Here is a 17594-nt window from a genome sequence, read left to right on the forward strand (position 1 = left end):
GGGTGTGCAGACCCCACAGCAAGAACCTGCTTAACTGCAAGTCCTTGCATGCCTGTGCGCTTCAAGTGTGCTGTGAGGCACTGTGAGGCCTCACCGTGTAGCATGGGGAATCCTGGCCTTTGTGGTATCACTCCAGGCCAGCACACATCCTCCTGCTACGTTCACAAGGGACACAAAAACCTTGCACCCTGCTCACGCCGGTAAGTGTTTATAGTCAGTGGTGCTGACTGTGCTCTGTAGGCCCTAGGGTTCCCCAGGGAGCACCTCAAATGTGAGCCCCCTGCACCTCTCCCCTCTCAAAGAGCCCCTGGGCCCACTGGGATTCCTACTCTAAGAGAAAAAAAATCCCATCTCCCCAGAGCTTCTTAGAACACGCCTTCCATTCCCCCGTGTTCATGTAGCTCAGGTCGGAAGGCAGGCTTAACATCCTCCTGCCTTGCCACTGCCCCACCTGGACCACTGCCTGTCTTTCCTACAAATCCCACCGCGCCTTACTCAGCTCCATCAGTATCCGGCCCCACAAGCTGTCCACACACGTCCTTCTTGTCCCCCTACCACTCCATGCTCTCAGCCTCGGCTCTGGGCTCTGGCTTCCCATCCCCCCCACCTCGGCACCCTTCTGGGTCTCTACAGCGCAGCCACCACACTGATGCTGGGCTCTGCTGACAGCTGCCCCCTCCCTGGATGCACCCAGGACCCCATCAATGTCCACAGTTGCTTCTCTCGGAATCACCACCCACTTCCCACTCCATGACGAAGGTGTCCTCACTGCCCAGCACCCTGCTTGGGGACTCGTGGAGTCTTATCTCTCCTCACCCAGCTTAGATTCCCTGGTTCTTCGTTTCCACTCTCTTTTGCACAAAAAACTTGAGCGTCCTTCTGATACACCTGCCTGGCAAATCCTCACTGCAGATTCATCCAACTGTCCGCCCCCATAGCACCTGCACCGAGGGCTCAGTCTCCCACAGGCCACACAAATATCCCAGACCTCCTCCACCCCTTCAGACCCTTGGTGCCCTGACTCAGCAGGTGACCTGTCCACAAACCTCTCAGAGAAAGCAGATGCGTTCTGGTACAGATGCCCTCTGCTCCCGAGGAAAAATATACAGAGACACACTCCTTTCCCCTTTGTCCCCTCTCCTGGCAAAGGCCAGAGTGTCCATCTCTGGACAGGACCCAGCCCCTCCCCAAACTTAACCCATCAATTAACACTTCCCTCTCCTGAACCCCATGCTTTATCCTTTCTCTTGGATGCCTTCCATTGACAACTAACATCCTAAAGATTCTCTCATCTTAAAAAACAAAACAAAACAAACAAAAAAAATTTAAAAACCCCTCTTTTGGAGTCCTCATCTCATTGAGCTATGGCCCTGGCCCTTGTCCTGCACAGCCAGACTTCACACGCACGACACAAGTTGTGTCTACACTCCCTCTTTACATCCTCACTGCATGCTTCCTTCTCGATCCACCCCAGGACCTGCACAAAGTTCACTACCCATCAAAGACGCTTTATCTGAGATCCACGATGATCTTTTTTTTTTTTTTTTTCTTAAAACTACTGGACACATTTCAACTCTTATTCCAAAAAAACCCTCAGGAGCATTTGACCCTCTCCTTCTTGTGTACATTTTATGCAACTTTATGAAATTATAATACATCGCTATGGTCTAAAACCTAAAATACAAAAAGGTACAATGAAAATTCCCTTTTCCATGCCCGTCCACGTGCCCAGTTTCCATAACACACACATACACACATACACATAAACATGCACACACACAACGTACAAAGCCACTATTAGTAGTTCCCATATATCCCTCCAGAGTTGCTTTCATCAAACACAAGCACCTAGAAAGAAAATCTCACTACCTTTTTTCACAAATGGTAACCTACTAGACTTACTTGTTAATCACCCTGCCTTTTTCAATAAACAATGTATCTAAAGAACTTCCCTATCTTTCCAGTTTCTTCATTCTTTCTTTAGAGCCCCAAGTAGTCCACTTGATAAATGTACATAATGTATTTAACTAGTCCCACATTGTTACATATTTGGGTTGTTGCCAATTCTTCGTCATTATTCCAATACCAAGACCAGTAATCTTGAAGACACCATTTCTCAGGCGAGCAAATGTATCTGTAGGATATGCTTCCAAAAGGGAAATTGCTGGGTTAAAGGTCAATGCATTTGTAATTTTGATAGATGTTGCCAGCTTGCTCTCCATAGAGTTACAGCAATTTACTCTCCCTTCAAGCACTGTATGAAAGTGCCTGTTTCCCCACAGGGGCTCTAACAGAGTCTATTGTCAAACCTTTGCATTTTTTTCAGTCTAAGAGGTGAGAAATGGTAGTTTTGTTTCTTTTAGGAACTGATTTTTGCATCTTTTCACAAACTTAAAATCCATTTGCATTTCCTGTACTGAAACCTTATTGAATCATATCTCCCACATGTTTTTCTACCAGGGTTTTGAATTGATTTCTGGGAACTTTAAAAAAAAAATGTATTAACATATAATGAGTTATTCGTGTCAGGGGTACAAGTCTGTAATTCATCAGTCTTACACAACTCACATCACTCATCATAGCACATACCCTCCCCAATGTCTATCACCCAACCACCCCATCCCTGCCACTCCCCTACACTCCAGAAACCCTCAGTTTGTTTCCCGAGATTGAGAGTTTCTTATGGTCTGTCTCCCTCTCTGAGTTCATCCCATTTCATTGTTTCCTCTCTTCCCCCATGAACTTCTGCCTTGTTTCTCAAATTTCGCGTATCAGGGAGATCATATGATAATTGTCTTTCTCTGATTGACTTATTTCACTTAGCATAATACCCTCTAGTTCCATCCACATGGTTGCAAATGGCAAGAATTCATTTTTTGATGGCTGCACAATATTCCATTGTATATATATACCATATCTTCTTTATCTGTTCATTGGTTGATGGACATCTGGGCTCTTTTCATAGTTTGGCTATTGTGGACACTGCTGCTATAAACATTGGGGTGCACGTATCCCTTCGGATCACTACATTTGTATCTTTGGGGTAAATACCCAGTACTGTGATTGCTGGGTCGTAGGGTAGCTCTATTGTCAACTTTTTGAGGAACCTCCATACTGTTTTCCAGAGTGGCTGTACCAGCTTGCATTTCCACCAACTGTGTAGGAGGGTTCCTCTTCGTCCGCATCTTCAACATCTGTCATTTCCAGACTTGTTAATTTTAGCCATTCTGACTGCTGTAAGGTGGTATCTCACTGTGGTTTTGATCTGTATTTCCCTGATGCCAAGTGATGTTGAGCACTTTTTTGTGTGCCTGTTGGTCATTTGGATGTCTTGTTTGCAGAAATGTCTGTTCATGTCATCTGCCCATTTCCTGGTTGGATTATTTGTTCTTTGGGTGTTGAGTTGTTAAGTTCTTTATAGATTATTGATATGAGCTCTTCTTTGTCTGACATGTCATTTGCAAATATCTTCCCCCATTCTGACAGTTGTCTTTTGGTTTTGTTGGCTGTTTCCTTTGCTGTGCAAAAGCTTTTTATCTTGATGAAGTCCCAATAGTTCATTTTTGTCCTTGCTTCTCTTGCCTTTGGTGATGTGTCTAGGAAGAAGTTGCTGCAGCTGAGGTCAAAGAGGTTGCCACCTGTGTTCTCCTCTAGGATTTTGATGGATTCCTGTCTCACATTTAGGTCTCCAGTGAGGATTTGCATTTAAATCCTCCAGTGAGGATTTGCCAGGCAGGTGAACTCTGGGAACTCTTTATATATTTGGGAGATTAATCCTTTGACTATATGGTGAGTTGAAAATAATTTGGCGCAATTTTTCATTTGTCTTTTGACTTTACTTATGCTGTTTTAGCCATACAAAAGTTGTTTTTCTTCTTTTTTCTTTTTTATTTGTGGTCAAATTTTTAAGCCTTTCTTCTAAGACTTGGAGTCATGGAAATATCTTTTCCACTCTAAAGCTGTAAAGTATACCTTAAAGTTTTTTCTGGTGCCTTTGTGCCATGAGTACATATAAATCTCTGATTTATGCAAAAGTTATCCTTTGAAAGGGAAGAAGCTGTGGACCCAGGATCATTTTCCCCAAAATCCCTTACCTCCATCTAAGATTCCACGTTCTCCTCTTACTTCTCTAGTCACTGCTTCTCAACCTATTTCAAGGTCTTCTCCTCCTACACTTTGCTTTCAAATATTGGAGCTCAACATTTAAGTTCTTTCGTCTTCTCCTCACTCTTCTCTCTCTCTGTCTTTGCAAATTTCCTCCTCACAAGGTTTTAATAGCATGGGCGAAGAACTTCCAAGTTGACTTCCCCAAGGAGTTCTAGCCATCTCCCTACTTGATCATCTCCACTTGGATGAGCATCTCAAATGTAACATGTCCAAGTCTAACCTCATCAAATCTGCACTTCCCCAGGCCTTTCCCAACTTAGAAAACTGATACCACCATGCTGGAGAAAGGGCTATGCTGGAAGCCTGAGAGTCATCCTTTACTCCTTCATTTCTCTCTCACCCCAGATCTATCCATTGGCAAGACCTACTAACTTTATTTTCAAAACATATCTTAGATCCAACCACTTCCAGAGAAGGGGCAGCTGTGAATAGTTAGCAGCCGGCACTCACAGCAGCTGGAGGACGGTTGCCCCGGCCTGGTGACGGGAATCAATACCACTCCTCTCAGGTACTTATAGTACTCTGGGTGGCAAACGTTACTTCTCCCAAATGACGAACACTGCTACCCCTTGCACAGGGTTATAGAGGGCAACTGGCTGGGATATGCAAGAGCTGATTTGAATCCAAGTCTGCTGAGCCCACGGTCTTGTTCCTTTCCTCTTCAGCCTCATCCCAGCAAGCAGGAGACTCTTCCCAGGGTCACATAACTGGGAAATATCGTCCTTGTGACTCCTGGCGAGGGTCTGTTCTCAACCGGGGGTGGGGGGAGCTTATCTCTACAAGGCCCCCCACCTCCCAGAAGCTGCTGATGGGCCAGAAGCCATGCCTGAGAATTGCATCTTGGTCTCAGACCACCCACAGGAGTCTGGTTCAAAAGGAAACACAAGGTCCAGGGAGGGGGGAAAGGGGATACTGTGTGAAAGCTAAGGCAACCAGGCAGGAATTTTGTGGAAACTTGTAAAAACCAAACAATAAAGTATGCATTTGCAAAAGAAACTGCAAGCCCATAAAGCTGGTTTGGAAGTTTGTAACAGGAGGTGCAGTTGGCTGTTACAGATCCCATAGGAAACTGGTCTCTACTGCCCTTTCTAGATAAAAAAGATGGTGTTTCAAGAGAAGGTTACATTAAAGAGCAGGTTCTTAATACAATGAAATGGTATGTTCTAGAAGCACATCTTCCAGAAATGGCTTCCTGCTTACATCAAGAGCCAAGAGCCTTGCACATAATTGGTGCCCAATAAACATTTGCTTAATGGGTGAATCTCATATTTAACTGTATTTATAACATGCATTTTATGCCATTTAGACTCTTTGTACTCTGGGGCTGTCCGGGGGTCTCAGTTAAGCATCTGACTCTTAATTTCAGCTCAGGTCTTGATTTCAGGGTAGTAAGTTCAAGCCCTATGTTGGGCTCCAGGCTGGGCAAGGAGCCTACTTTAAAAAAAAAAAAAAGAAAAAGAAAAGAAAAATACATATAGAGTGTTTGTACTCTGAATCCTCTGGTGGCGAGGAGACCATCATTTTGCCCAGATGTTTATGTCAGCCCCTCAGGAACTGGGACCATACAATCCCTGCGGTTGGTGGGGCAGCACAACATGACAGGGCATTCATGTGTGTATGTTGCGGGGGGGAGGAGTTAGACAAGCACTTCAGGGAAAAGACTGGAAGAAAACATTAAGAAGTAGGGATCCTGGAGCCCCCCAAGCCACTAGGAGCTGCATGTCCTGGATGAGTCTGTTATTCTTCAGTAAAATCAGCAGGAACAACATCCCGTATTCCCATGGGTTTGTTAAAAGACCACAATACTTTACAGTTCCTCATATCAACAGGTGGGGTCTACTTCCCCATGCTTGAGTCTACAACTGGCCTCTCTGACTTGCTTTGAGTGACAGAATGTGCTGGGAGTACTCATGTGCCAATTCTAAGCCTAGACCTCAACAGGTCTTGCAGCTGCTGTCCTTGCTGCTTGAGGAACCCACTCCCACCACGTGAACCACCTCAGGCTAGCCTGCTGGGGGACAAGAAACTGTCTGGAAGAGAAGTGAGTCCCCATGCCAACCAGCCCACAGCTGACCTGGCAGCTTACAGTGGCCATTTACAGGGGTCCTAGCTGCAGCCAGAAGAGCCACCCAGCTGAACCCAACCAAACCACCAACCCATGGAATTTTGAACTATGTATATATTTGTTGTTTTAAGACGTTAAGTTTTGACTTGCTTAGGGTTTTTTTTTTTAAGATTTTATTTATTTTGTTTATTTATTTATTTGGGAGAGAGAGAGCAAGCATGAGCAGAGCAGGGGCAGAGGGAAAGGGAGAGACAGAATCTCAAGCAGACTCTGTGCTGGGTACAGAGCCCAATGCAGGGCTCGATCTCAGGACTCTGAGACCCAAATCAGCAGTCCAATGTCCAACTGACTGATCAACCCAGGAGCCCCTTGACATGCTTCGTATGCAACGAAAGCCAACTGGTACCCTGTAAGAAGTCTAGATTGCAATTGCTAAATCTGCTCCCATCAAGGCTGGCTCCTGCCACCAGGTGGCTGGTCAATCACAGGGAACCCTGATGTTTTCTTTATGAAGCGCTAAGTTAGGGAGACTCCGAGTGACAGCACAAGAGACTTGGGTTCCCCTGGGGGAATCCAACTGCCTCATTTCACTGCCAGAGAAACTAAAGTCCAGAAAAGAGAAGGGGCCACATGACCCATCACGCAAGTCTTTCCCGAGTGCCTTTTACATGTCAGGCTTTGTAACACACTGGGAGCTACAACAGTGAATGAGGGACCAGATCCTGCTCTCATGGAAGTCACAGTCTAGTGTGGAAATCAGATGCCAGCCAAGTCGTCACACAGATAAGCAGGAACAGATGCCACGGATTAAAAAGACACAGTGTCATGAGAGAGAATCAAGGGGAGGGGACCTAACTTGGATTTCAGGGTCATGAACAGCTTTCTGACAAAGGGACACTTGGCTGAAGGAAGTTGGTGGCCGGCTTGAGGCAGGAATGGAACAAAGTAATGTGTGGAGCTCTGAGCCCCAGCTGTCCCCTCCCTGAACGAGCCACTCAACATCCTCCAGCCTCAGCTTCCTCATCTAGAAAATGGGATTAATGACAACCTACTACTTCTCAAGACTGGTGAAGGTCAGCTGAAGTAGCCACTGAGGAAGAGGCTTTGCGACAGTGACGACACACTGGGCGGGCGGGCAAGGGCGCTGTTGCGAGCAGCCTGTGGGATCGCTTTGCCCCACATCTCTTCTGCAAAGGACTGTGGGCCCAGGGGGAGCCCCCCGAGCCCCACCCTCCCTTCCCACGGAAGGATGGTGGCCACGCTCTCCATCAGGGTTTCAGCCATGCCGATTCCACCTGCCACAGTTCTGAGAGCCAGGCTCAGCACGTTAACAAAATGCACTTTAAACGTTGCGAAAGGGCTCAGATGAGATGCTTGGGAGCGGGGAAGCTCTGGTCTTTTGAGACGCCCACATGTCCAAGCTGATTATGGACAATTAAATGACTCCAGTGGCTTCTTCCAAAATGAGCATTTCCAGGAGTTGGAGTCTTGCCCACCAGAGTGTCTTTCAGGCTGGCACGAGTCAGTGCCATATAAAGGCAGGCTTGCCCCAGCATTGTGATGCTCACACGGTCACAGGCCAGCGAAGGGGCATGGATGGTGGATGGCAGCCCCAGCACGAGCACCCCTGCAGCAGCGGGGGAGGGAGATGCAGTGCCCCACGGCAGAGTTCACTCCCCCGCACTGAGTACGGGATCCTCCCTCACTGGCAGTGCACCCTAAAAGCCACAGGCTCATGCTTTACTCATCTATGTCCACCACTGGGGTTGTCTCACAGGAGGGCACGTAAATAGCATTCTGATTCCCCAACTGGAAAATGTGGGCCCAGCCACCCGACATGGACTGCCACAACCATCATGACTGCACAGACAGAGGATGGAGGTCAGCTCCAGGGACGGGCTTGTCCAGCTCCCCAAGTTCCTCTGCACCCTGAGGTGCTGCCACCCTGTAGGCACCACTGCCTTAAGGAACCATCCTCCAAATTCCACAGCCTGCAGTGAGCGCCCTCCCTGGCACCCACAGCCTGCAGTGAGCGCCCTCCCCGGCACCCCAGCCTGCAGTGAGCGCCCTCCCCGGCACCCCAGCCTGCAGTGAGGATGCTACCAACTGAAAGAAAACAACTTTTGGAGACCAGGCTCTCAGTGGAAACTCAGATTCTAGCTGGCATCTGGAACTCCCAGAGGGCTAGGGACCAGGATAGCCCTGCAGAGGGATGACTCAGTCTCCTTCCTAGGGAGGACCACACAGGAAGCCTCTGCTCTCCTCCCTGTATGCCACATCCACAATACTCCCCAGTGGTACCACACAACTCTAGGTGGGCAGGAGAACTCCACGTGCCTTCGCATGGCCATGTGTGCCTCCCTGCCAGTGTCGATCCTGTGGGTGCTATGTGGTGGCAAGAGGCAGAGAGTACCAGGGAGCGTGTGACATCTCTACTAACTGCTGCTGAAAATTTCTCCTCTATCCATGGGAAATGTGGGCAACACATTTGCAGTTTTACCAAGTTTTCAATGGTGCCCATTTTAAGCCAACCAGAGGCAGGTAGGTGATTTACCGAAAATACCGTGGTCCCAGCTGGATTCATCACTCTTAAAGGGATACTTGGTGTTCTTGATCCTTATGAGACAGGATAGTGGTGGCCCTGCCCCACTGCTCTGCCCCACCCCGGGCCCACCTTGCAGCAGCTCAGCTCCGGCCAGCTCCAGGCTGGACCCCCACACAGGGAGGATGGAGCACCCACCTGGCTGGTCGATAGCAGCTCTGGGTTCCCGTCACTCATCCCCACGTAGGCACTGTCACCATCAAACTAGAACAGAGAAAGAGAGAGAAGTCGGTCTGAATAAGATGTTTTCCAGAAAGCCCCAGGAGACGTCCAAGGAGGTCACGAGACTGAATGCAGGAGGGGAAAGGTCTGTGGGGCCTGGAGAAGCAAAGCTCAAGCACAAGATGCCCAAATCCCATTTCAGCAGAATTCTCTCTAGGGTGAAAGAGCAGCCCCTGTTCTGTGGCCCCCATGGTCTTGGATTGGCACCATTAATCACAGAATGAAGAGAAGAAAACCTTTCTGCCCTTAATGCCTTGTCCAGAGATGTGGCAGACGGCCCTTGTCAGATACTGAGGCTCCCCATCCCTGGAAGTATGCAAATATCTCTCTTGGCCAAAAGGACATCAGACTATCAACTGGAGCTAGGATTCCACACGATGGAGGGAGGCTGAGATCTTCAGAGTCCTGCCCCAGACATGACCTCCAGGTTTTACCATCCTAAGAAGCTTGGGCCTCCCCTTGACACACACGTTTTCCCCTTAGGCCACCTCTGGCCACAAGCAGTGAGGGCTGTGGTAAAAACCATGCACAGAAACTACAATCCTGTGTTCTGATAAGCTGCTAAGTCTGGATGCAGGAAGATCTTCCTGCAGTAGGAAGCAGGTGTCATGGGGGAAGTGTGGGCTCTGGGCTCACTGGCTTTTTTCCCATGATGTGCATTCTTGAGCTGGTGTCTGAATTTCTGAGGATCCTCATCTGCTGAATGAGGATAATGATAGTGGTCCCCTCTCCACGGGGTATTGTACCAAAACATGGAGAGCACTTAGCTCATTTCCAGTAAGTTACCTTCCCTTGAGAGAGGTGTCTTGGATCAGGTTCCCTAAATGCAGAGCATGAGACCAGCATTCAAATGCATGTGAATTTTTGGGAAGTGCTCTTCAGGAAAATCTGCAAGGGAGGGAAGAAAACAGGACAGGGCAGTGGAAGTCCTTCAGCAAAGGTGTGATCTCAGCTGGAGACCCGCAGCAGCCTGGTCCCATGAGGAGCCATAGGGCATGAATCGCCCCATGGAGTTCAGTCAGTCACTGGTTGCAGGCTGCCCTTAGGGGGCAAGGGGAGGCATAACCTTCTGAGCAGGGCGGCCCCCGTTTGGCCAGGGACAGTTCCCCAGAGAACCGTGCCAGCTGTGAGCCATCTGCAGCCAGAGCTCCTGACAGATGGAAGATGGCTGCAGAGGCTAGTAAAGGGATCTGGGTGGGGCCCCAATGGCAGCTGGACATTTAATTTTAATTGAAAATGTAATTTTTTTATTAGGTTATATTCACATGGTTCAAAATTTCCAACGCATGAAAAGCAACAGCGTGAAAATTCTCCTTCCCACCCACCTCCCACCACCCCTTTCTCCTCTCCAGAGACGACCCCTGAGTCTACCGGCTTCCTTTACATCCTTTCAGAGCTGGTCCACATGTATACATTTTATGGTCGTTTCTTTCACATAAATGACAACATACTCTACACCCTGGTTTGCACCTCATTTTTCTCCTAGCAACACGTCTTGGGAAGTGTTTTATATCAGAACGTAATTCTGTCTCCCGGTACCTGGTATTCCACGGTATGGATGTAACAGATATATTCAACTAGCGGAGCTCACGGGCAATCGAGCTGTTTCTAGTCTTTCCCTATTCCAGCACTGTTCTCGTGAATATTTTTGTACATTCATCATTTTGCCGGGGTGTGAGTTTATCTGTAGGGTTAGTCTGTAAAGTCACTGGGTTCAGGCGTGTGTGCATGTGAGATTCTGATAGGCATTGCCAAGCACCCTCACGGAGGCCGTGAAAACCCACCCTACCATTATTATGCACAAGATGCCAGGACGCCTGGGCCCTCTTCACGCACAGAGGCTCAGCGCCCAGCCTGCTACCTCTGCGGGCCCCCACCCCCACCCCTCCGGGTTTCCATGCCCTGCTCTACCTTGTTCTTTGGTCCATAGACCCTTTTACCTTCTAGCATTCCACATCATTTACTTATTTTACCATTTTCAGTGCTTGTGGAGGATTTCTCCTATCAAAATGGAGGCTCCTGATGGTCAGGAGTCTTGGGCTCTCTGCCTCCCAAACACCTAGAATAGTGCCTGGCACAAAGCAGATAATCAATAATTGCTTGTTGGCTGAATGAATGAATGAATGAATGAAGCATGATACTATTCACATTATCTTTCACTAGGCCAGTCTTCCCATCAAGGCGGTAGGATTAATGGGTATACCCAAATGCCTTGCCAGCACAGGGATGGGCAGAGTCCTTCAGTGACTGTCGTATTAACAAAAGAAAAGGTCGCACCATGCCTAGAGTCTGGGCACTGGCCCCCAATGCAGGGGTCATCCAGCACACTGTGCCTGGAGCTATGCTTCAAGGCTCTGCTCAGAAACCACCTCCTCCAGGAGGCCTGCCAGGCTCTCACCTCCTCTGGCTGTCCTTCTTACAACATAGATTGTCTCCACATCTATCTTCTGCCCCAGAGTGGGAGCAGCATGCAGGCTAGAACTGTGTCCTGGTCATCTCCAGACTGCCTTCCCCTCCAGCATCTGTAACAGGCTGGCATCAGAAACGAGACAAGGAATGGGACAGGGTGGGGAGCTTTCAACAAAAACTCCTGGGTGCTATTTGATGTGTCACCACGGCCATTTGTTACTTGGAGAAAAGTAAAACCTTTTAAAAAGCCACACATAATTTATACGTTCTATAAGAAACGATGACTAGAAATGGAGGGGGACTTAGTTTAGCCAGGTGTCTAAAACATTTTATAAGGCAATAGTAATCAAACGGTATGGCACAGGCTAAAAACACAGCCCATGCAACAGCCCATTTATTAAATGCTGGCTAGGATGGAACCACCGCAAAAGGAAGGACCCTGTCTGCTCTCCCTGATGCACACAGCAGGCACTCAACAAATATATGGGGAATGAATGAATATACCCAGCACTGAGCAAATACCATAAAATATCTCATTTCATCCTCAAAACAACCCGGCAAAGCAGGTATTATTTTCCTTGTTTAAAACCAAGGGATCAGGTTGAGAGGATTCACAGCTGTCCAAAGTCACACACTTAGAGACAGGCTGGGTTTCAGAGTCAGCTGCCTGCTTCTTTGGTCTGGTCTCTCCCACTAGGCCAGAAGCCCCTTAAGAGTGGGGAACAAGGCTTTGCTGCACCCCACTATAGAAGCAACCATTAGCCTGGGGCTGGCACAAAGGAGGGAGACATTATCCACGGTGAGTCATGGGGGATGGCTCTGAGGATACGAGAAAAGAAGACCCTGGATTTTGAGGTGTATAGCCTGGGACACGCAAGGGGGTCTGCCAAGAAGACCACATGAGGTCCCCAGAGCCTGCCTCTAGTGGGTTCATCCATTCACTCATTTATTCAACCAAGAAAAGCTGCCACGTACTGGAGTAAAGCTTGCTTCTCTCCTTCAAGGAGGACCTGAGCAGTTGGCAGAGGTTCCCAAGACCAGGCCTGGGTCAGCTTCTGATGGGTTACCCCAATTGTCTTGCATGGTGCCCTGGGAGCGCACTGGGTTTGGGACCTGGCTGCTGGGCAGCCATGAACCCGAGATGGTGGTGGTGGTGGTGGCGGGAGGTGGAGGGAGTCTGTTCTCTGACCTCCTTGGCTCAGGGTTCCACCATAATCAGAGTCCTTGCAGGGGAAGGAAGGAGAAAGGGTGACCCCGAGGGTCCCAGGCTTCCCCTGGCTTGGCCCCCAGGGTCCTAAGGCCTGGAGCATACCTCCTCAGCCCTTTTGGGGAGGTTGTTTTCTGGGGGAAAGAACTTGTAAGCCAAGGGGAGAAATCACAAAGCAGGGCCCCCTCCTCCTCCACGTGCACAACCAAGATCACAAATGCCCACATCTGTACCCACCTCACAGTGAATGCTGGGGGCGGGGTGTGTGTGTGCGGACACAAATGTCTATGTCAAATGCAGTGTGCTCAAGCCTGGTGACTACACACACATCACAAACCGGTGGGGGACTGTGACAACACTTACTCACACACATACCACACCCACAGGCAACACAAGCCAACACATAGGTGTCCATAGCACAAGCCTGAATGTGCACGTGTCATAGACCCTTTATGTGACGGGTACACGACGCCCACAGCGTGCACACCGGGGAAGGAAGGGAGGACGGTTCATCTGCAGCGATGTAAACAGAACTTGCCTGAGTGTACCCACAAACGTGGATGGCGTGGGTATGTACCGATGCACATAGGAGCTTAAATTTCATGCATATCTCACAATTTATCAGCCCCTCGGCCAAAAATGTATTTTTTCAGGCCACGCAACCTTCTGTATCTTTTAAAATTGGGGGTGGGTGTAAAATGCAGGGGGAAAATGGCCTAAGAATTTCCGTGAAATGCCAGGAGAACATCCTCTTACCACTGACTGGAATAGATTAATTTTCCCCATTTCATATTCTAATTATAATTCCTTTTCCCATCGCCATCTTCAGTCCTCATTACAGCTGGAAGATTGTTCTGCAAAAGCCAGACCTTCATCTTCTCTTCCCAAGAGTTTTGTCATGGAAATGAGTTTGGGAATCTGAAAGAACCCACATTTTTGCAAATATTGAATGTGTGGGGATAACCCTTTCATGACGGCCACCAGGAACCCTGCTCACAGAGGCTTCTGAAGGGTCTGTCTCTCCCCCAAACCATGTGGTCTCCTTAGCAAGAGGGGCTCCTGGGCCCCTACTCCAACAGCTCTCCCAACCTAGATCCCATTTTAACTTTAAGGAAACTTAGCAAATAGCCAAGGTGAAAAGGGTACTGGTAGATCAACAGATGACTCAGTGATTGGATAGCAGATTTAGAAGGTGGGATGGGTGGGTGGGTGGGTGTGATGGATGGATGGATGGAATGGTTGAGTGAGAAAGAAGAATGAAGAGTGAGAATGAAAACCCCTCGTGGGATGCCTGGGTTGATGGAGTGGGTTGCATGGGTGAGTGGGATGGATAAGTGGATGGTTAACTTATATCTGGTATTTCCTTCTCACTCTACTCATACTTCCCCTGGACAATGTCATGGCCTCTTAGGATTACAACGTATCACTGACTCTCAAATGTTCATCTTCAACCAAATTACATCCAGATTCCAACGTATAGTTTCTCCCTGGACATCTGGTCCATGAGCATCTCAAATTCCACACACCCCACACTGAACTTATGACATGTGCCTGGATCTGCTCTTCTTCCAGGGGTCCACCATCCTGAGAGAAGATGTCACCTTCTACATAGGACAGAAGCAGTACCTCCACGATGACTTTGGACCCCATCTCTCTGATATCCTCTAATCCAAACACCCACAGAGGCTCTGTGCTTAGCTCCCACTCCCCCCAATCCATCCTCCACCCCGGCTATCACTAGTGTTTGGGTCAAAACCCTGCAGTGACACCACATCATTGGTCTTGACCCTCCATGACAACTGGCCCTGAGCCTCAGGTCCCAGGGCATCCCTCAAGGTTACAAGAACCTCCAGTGCCCCAGCCTTTACACATATTGTCCCATCATCAGCCTGGAGCACCCTCCTCTTCCCCTCCTCTACCCACTAAAATCCAACTCTCCCTGGTCTTTTTTTTTTCTGGCTGTGTTGTACCCTTAGCACTCTTGCTTTCTTCTGTAGATCTGTGTTCTTGGGCCCAACCTTAAACTTCCATCCTAAGTTGGCTCTGGGTTCAATTCAACTTCTACATGTAATGTGATGTCCTGGGCTACAGCACAGATTCATGAATTAGAGTATTGGTTCCACCAGTAATGGTTGTGAGTGACCTTGAATTTAACCTATTATTGTTATTATGTGTTAAACTCTTCTCCCCACATCAGGCTTGGCAACGCTCTCCATCAGGACTACGTTTCCTATGTCACTGAGGCTGTCAGCTATCCCTTCAAATCTCTCCCCTCCCCACCCTGTTCACAGTACACCAGTCCTGCCCTTCCCTTTTGTCAGAAAAGGTGAAATATCTCCATCCTGTTCAAAGTCAACCCATTCACCTTGACCCCGCCCCTCTCGTGCCTTCCCCTCATTCACTCATACTTTCCAACTGGGTCTAGGATCTAATTTAAATATGCAGAAGCAAAATGAAATCAATCCATGTCCTTGTATATCATGTAGTAAAGACCTACAATGTGCCAAGTAACACAGTCACAACCACTGGGAATTTATAATAAATAAAACTTGTCATAAGGCACAGAAACATAAAAGCAAACGGGTTCTGAGGTTACAGAGGGGGGCAACTGTTGTTTACGGAACAATATCTCCAGTGCGTATTATGTGCCCAACTTTGTACTGGCACAAGACGTAATGACTACGACAGTCCCTGCCTTCAAGAAGACCCCAGTTCTATGCAGAAGCTTCAGAGAACAGAATCCTCCCATTCCCCACATGGGAGAAAGACGGGCAGTTCTCTGGCCATAGTCCCGAGATGGGAACGAGTAACTACAAAATTTGTTCGAAGCCCATCCCAATTGGTCAGTGACAGCTCCACATTCACTCAAGCCTCTGAAAATCAAATTGATCAATAATAGTCTAACTCCAGTAGCCACGTGCCCACCTCTAGGACCCAGCCAGTCCTAGAGCCTCCTGCTTCTGAAAATCCTCTACCCCGGGACACTGTGCTCCCCCCAAATCCTACAGATCTCAGCTGGTGCTTGATTTGGAGAGACTAGCTTTGCAAAGTATAGCAGCGAATTCAGCATTTCAGACATCAAATAATGGTTTCTTCTTTGACAAATGTGGCAATGGCAGGATAAGGTTACTCCAGGGACATGGACACAAGGAAGGAAGGCTTCTCAAGAGAGGCATCCTGAAAAGGCAACATGGCAGCTCCGGGATGGAGGGCACACAGGAACTGGCCAGGCAAAGAGCGGGGAACATGGCATTCAAGGCTGCTGTGAGCTCAGGCCAGTAAGCAGCTACCGTGTACCAGACCTCATACCCGGGCTGTGCCTGATCTTCTCACTGGAACCCTCCCAGAAATGCCAAGGCTTCAGGGCCAGCCCCATTGTAGAGATGAGCAAGGCAAGGCTCAGGGTGGCTGGAGAGCTTGCCCAAATCCACCCAGCCAGTTCTGAACTTGGCCTTGACTCCTGGTACCAAAGCAACAATTGTTCTGTAGAATCTGCTTGCCCCTGCTCCGCTCCTTGCACAGAGACACAGATCAAAGACCAAGGATGCACAGCCCCCAGCGCAGCCAGTGGCAGACACTGAGAGATGCACCTCACAGAGATCTAAAGAGGAAACAATCAAAGCAGCATACACCGCGCCCGCCCACCCCCACGTCGGGCTGTGAGAACACTCCTTCTGCGTGGATCAAAATGCAGCTCAAAAGCTAGAGGCAGCGAATGTGGCAGCTGCGCCCTGGGCCCTGCCAAGAGTGTGGTTTTATGTGGCAGTGTCACAGAGAGATGTACATCAGGACCCAGGAGAGGCGGGGGAGAGGCAGAGAGGCGCTGCGCAGGTGGAAGAGGCCCCGGGACAGAGCCTCGGGCGCAAGCACACTTAGAGAAGGATGATGGTTACAAACACCAGCCCTGATGCCAGGCTCCCTAGGTCCAAATCTCAGCCTTGCTTTTCAAGTTGCGTGACGTTTTAACTAAGTTACTCTTTCTCAGTTTCCTCATCTGGAAAATGGGTCTATCACTTAGATTGACTAAGTTAACATACAGAAAGTACTGAGAACATCGCCTGGTACGCACACAGAAAGCACTCAGTAATTGTTAGCTATTACTTATATCAATTATTGAATCCTCAGAACAACCCCAAGAGATCGCTAGGTCACTATAACTACCCCTCTCCCATCGGTGAGGAAATTGAGTGGGTCTTTATACAACCCTCTGAGGTCTCACACATGGGAAAGACCCCTGATGCCTATGCCTGCCACATATAATTTGAAATAAAATCTGTAAATTAAAATCTTCATAAGAGTCCAAATGAGAGATTTTTCCCACGATGATGCTTTGTTCCTAAATACCAAATATCAATTTCCCTCCAAAAAAAGCTTTTCTCTTTATTGGTGCACCTGTTTTACCAGCATAATGCACATCCTTATTCTGCCCCCTGAGAAACCCAGCCCTAGGACTGGCCCAGAGTGGTTAAGGGATCTTTCCAAGGCCACACAGCCAGGATGTGGCAGAGCTGAGTCTATAGTCCAGGCTGCTGGTCCCCCAAAGGCTTATACTAGCTTCCCACCCCACCATTTCCAAGCTTTGTAAACCAGAGCAGGTGACCTGACAGCTCTGTGCCTGGGGCCTCATCAGCCAGTAAGGGGGAGCAATGCCTGCCAGGGCGGCCGGGAGCAGGCCTCTCGAGCAAGCCGAGCCCTGTCGCGACTGTAGGACCCTCCTCCCCACTACCAACAAGAGTTGGTGTGGATGGTGCTGCCTGTTTAAGTCATAAAATACATTGAGAGGGAGTATGAAAAGATCGCTACAGCTCCTGCGGTGGAGAGCTACCAGGCACCTGCCTCCTCTGGGAGATAGGAGTCATTGTCCCCATTTTACAGATGGGGAAGCAGAACCTTCTCAACTGGCTCCAACCATCCTCCTTCCT

General features: G+C 48.7%; 1 protein-coding gene across 4 annotated transcripts in view; it reads right to left on the reverse strand.

Annotated features, from left to right (window-relative positions):
* Positions 1-17594, reverse strand: part of LOC111141674 (TOX high mobility group box family member 2) — a 126928-nt gene that overhangs the window by 67691 nt on the left and 41643 nt on the right. For all 4 annotated transcript variants that reach the window (XM_022494420.1, XM_022494421.1, XM_022494419.1 and 1 more), the window contains exon 2: positions 8973-9038. In XM_022494420.1, the coding sequence (XP_022350128.1) occupies positions 8973-9038 (66 nt within the window). The remainder of the gene's footprint in view (positions 1-8972; positions 9039-17594) is intronic.

Source organism: Enhydra lutris, unplaced genomic scaffold, assembly GCF_002288905.1.
Source record: "Enhydra lutris kenyoni isolate GAN:26980312 unplaced genomic scaffold, ASM228890v2 scaffoldscaffold6, whole genome shotgun sequence".
NCBI classification, from domain to species: Eukaryota; Metazoa; Chordata; class Mammalia; order Carnivora; family Mustelidae; genus Enhydra; species Enhydra lutris.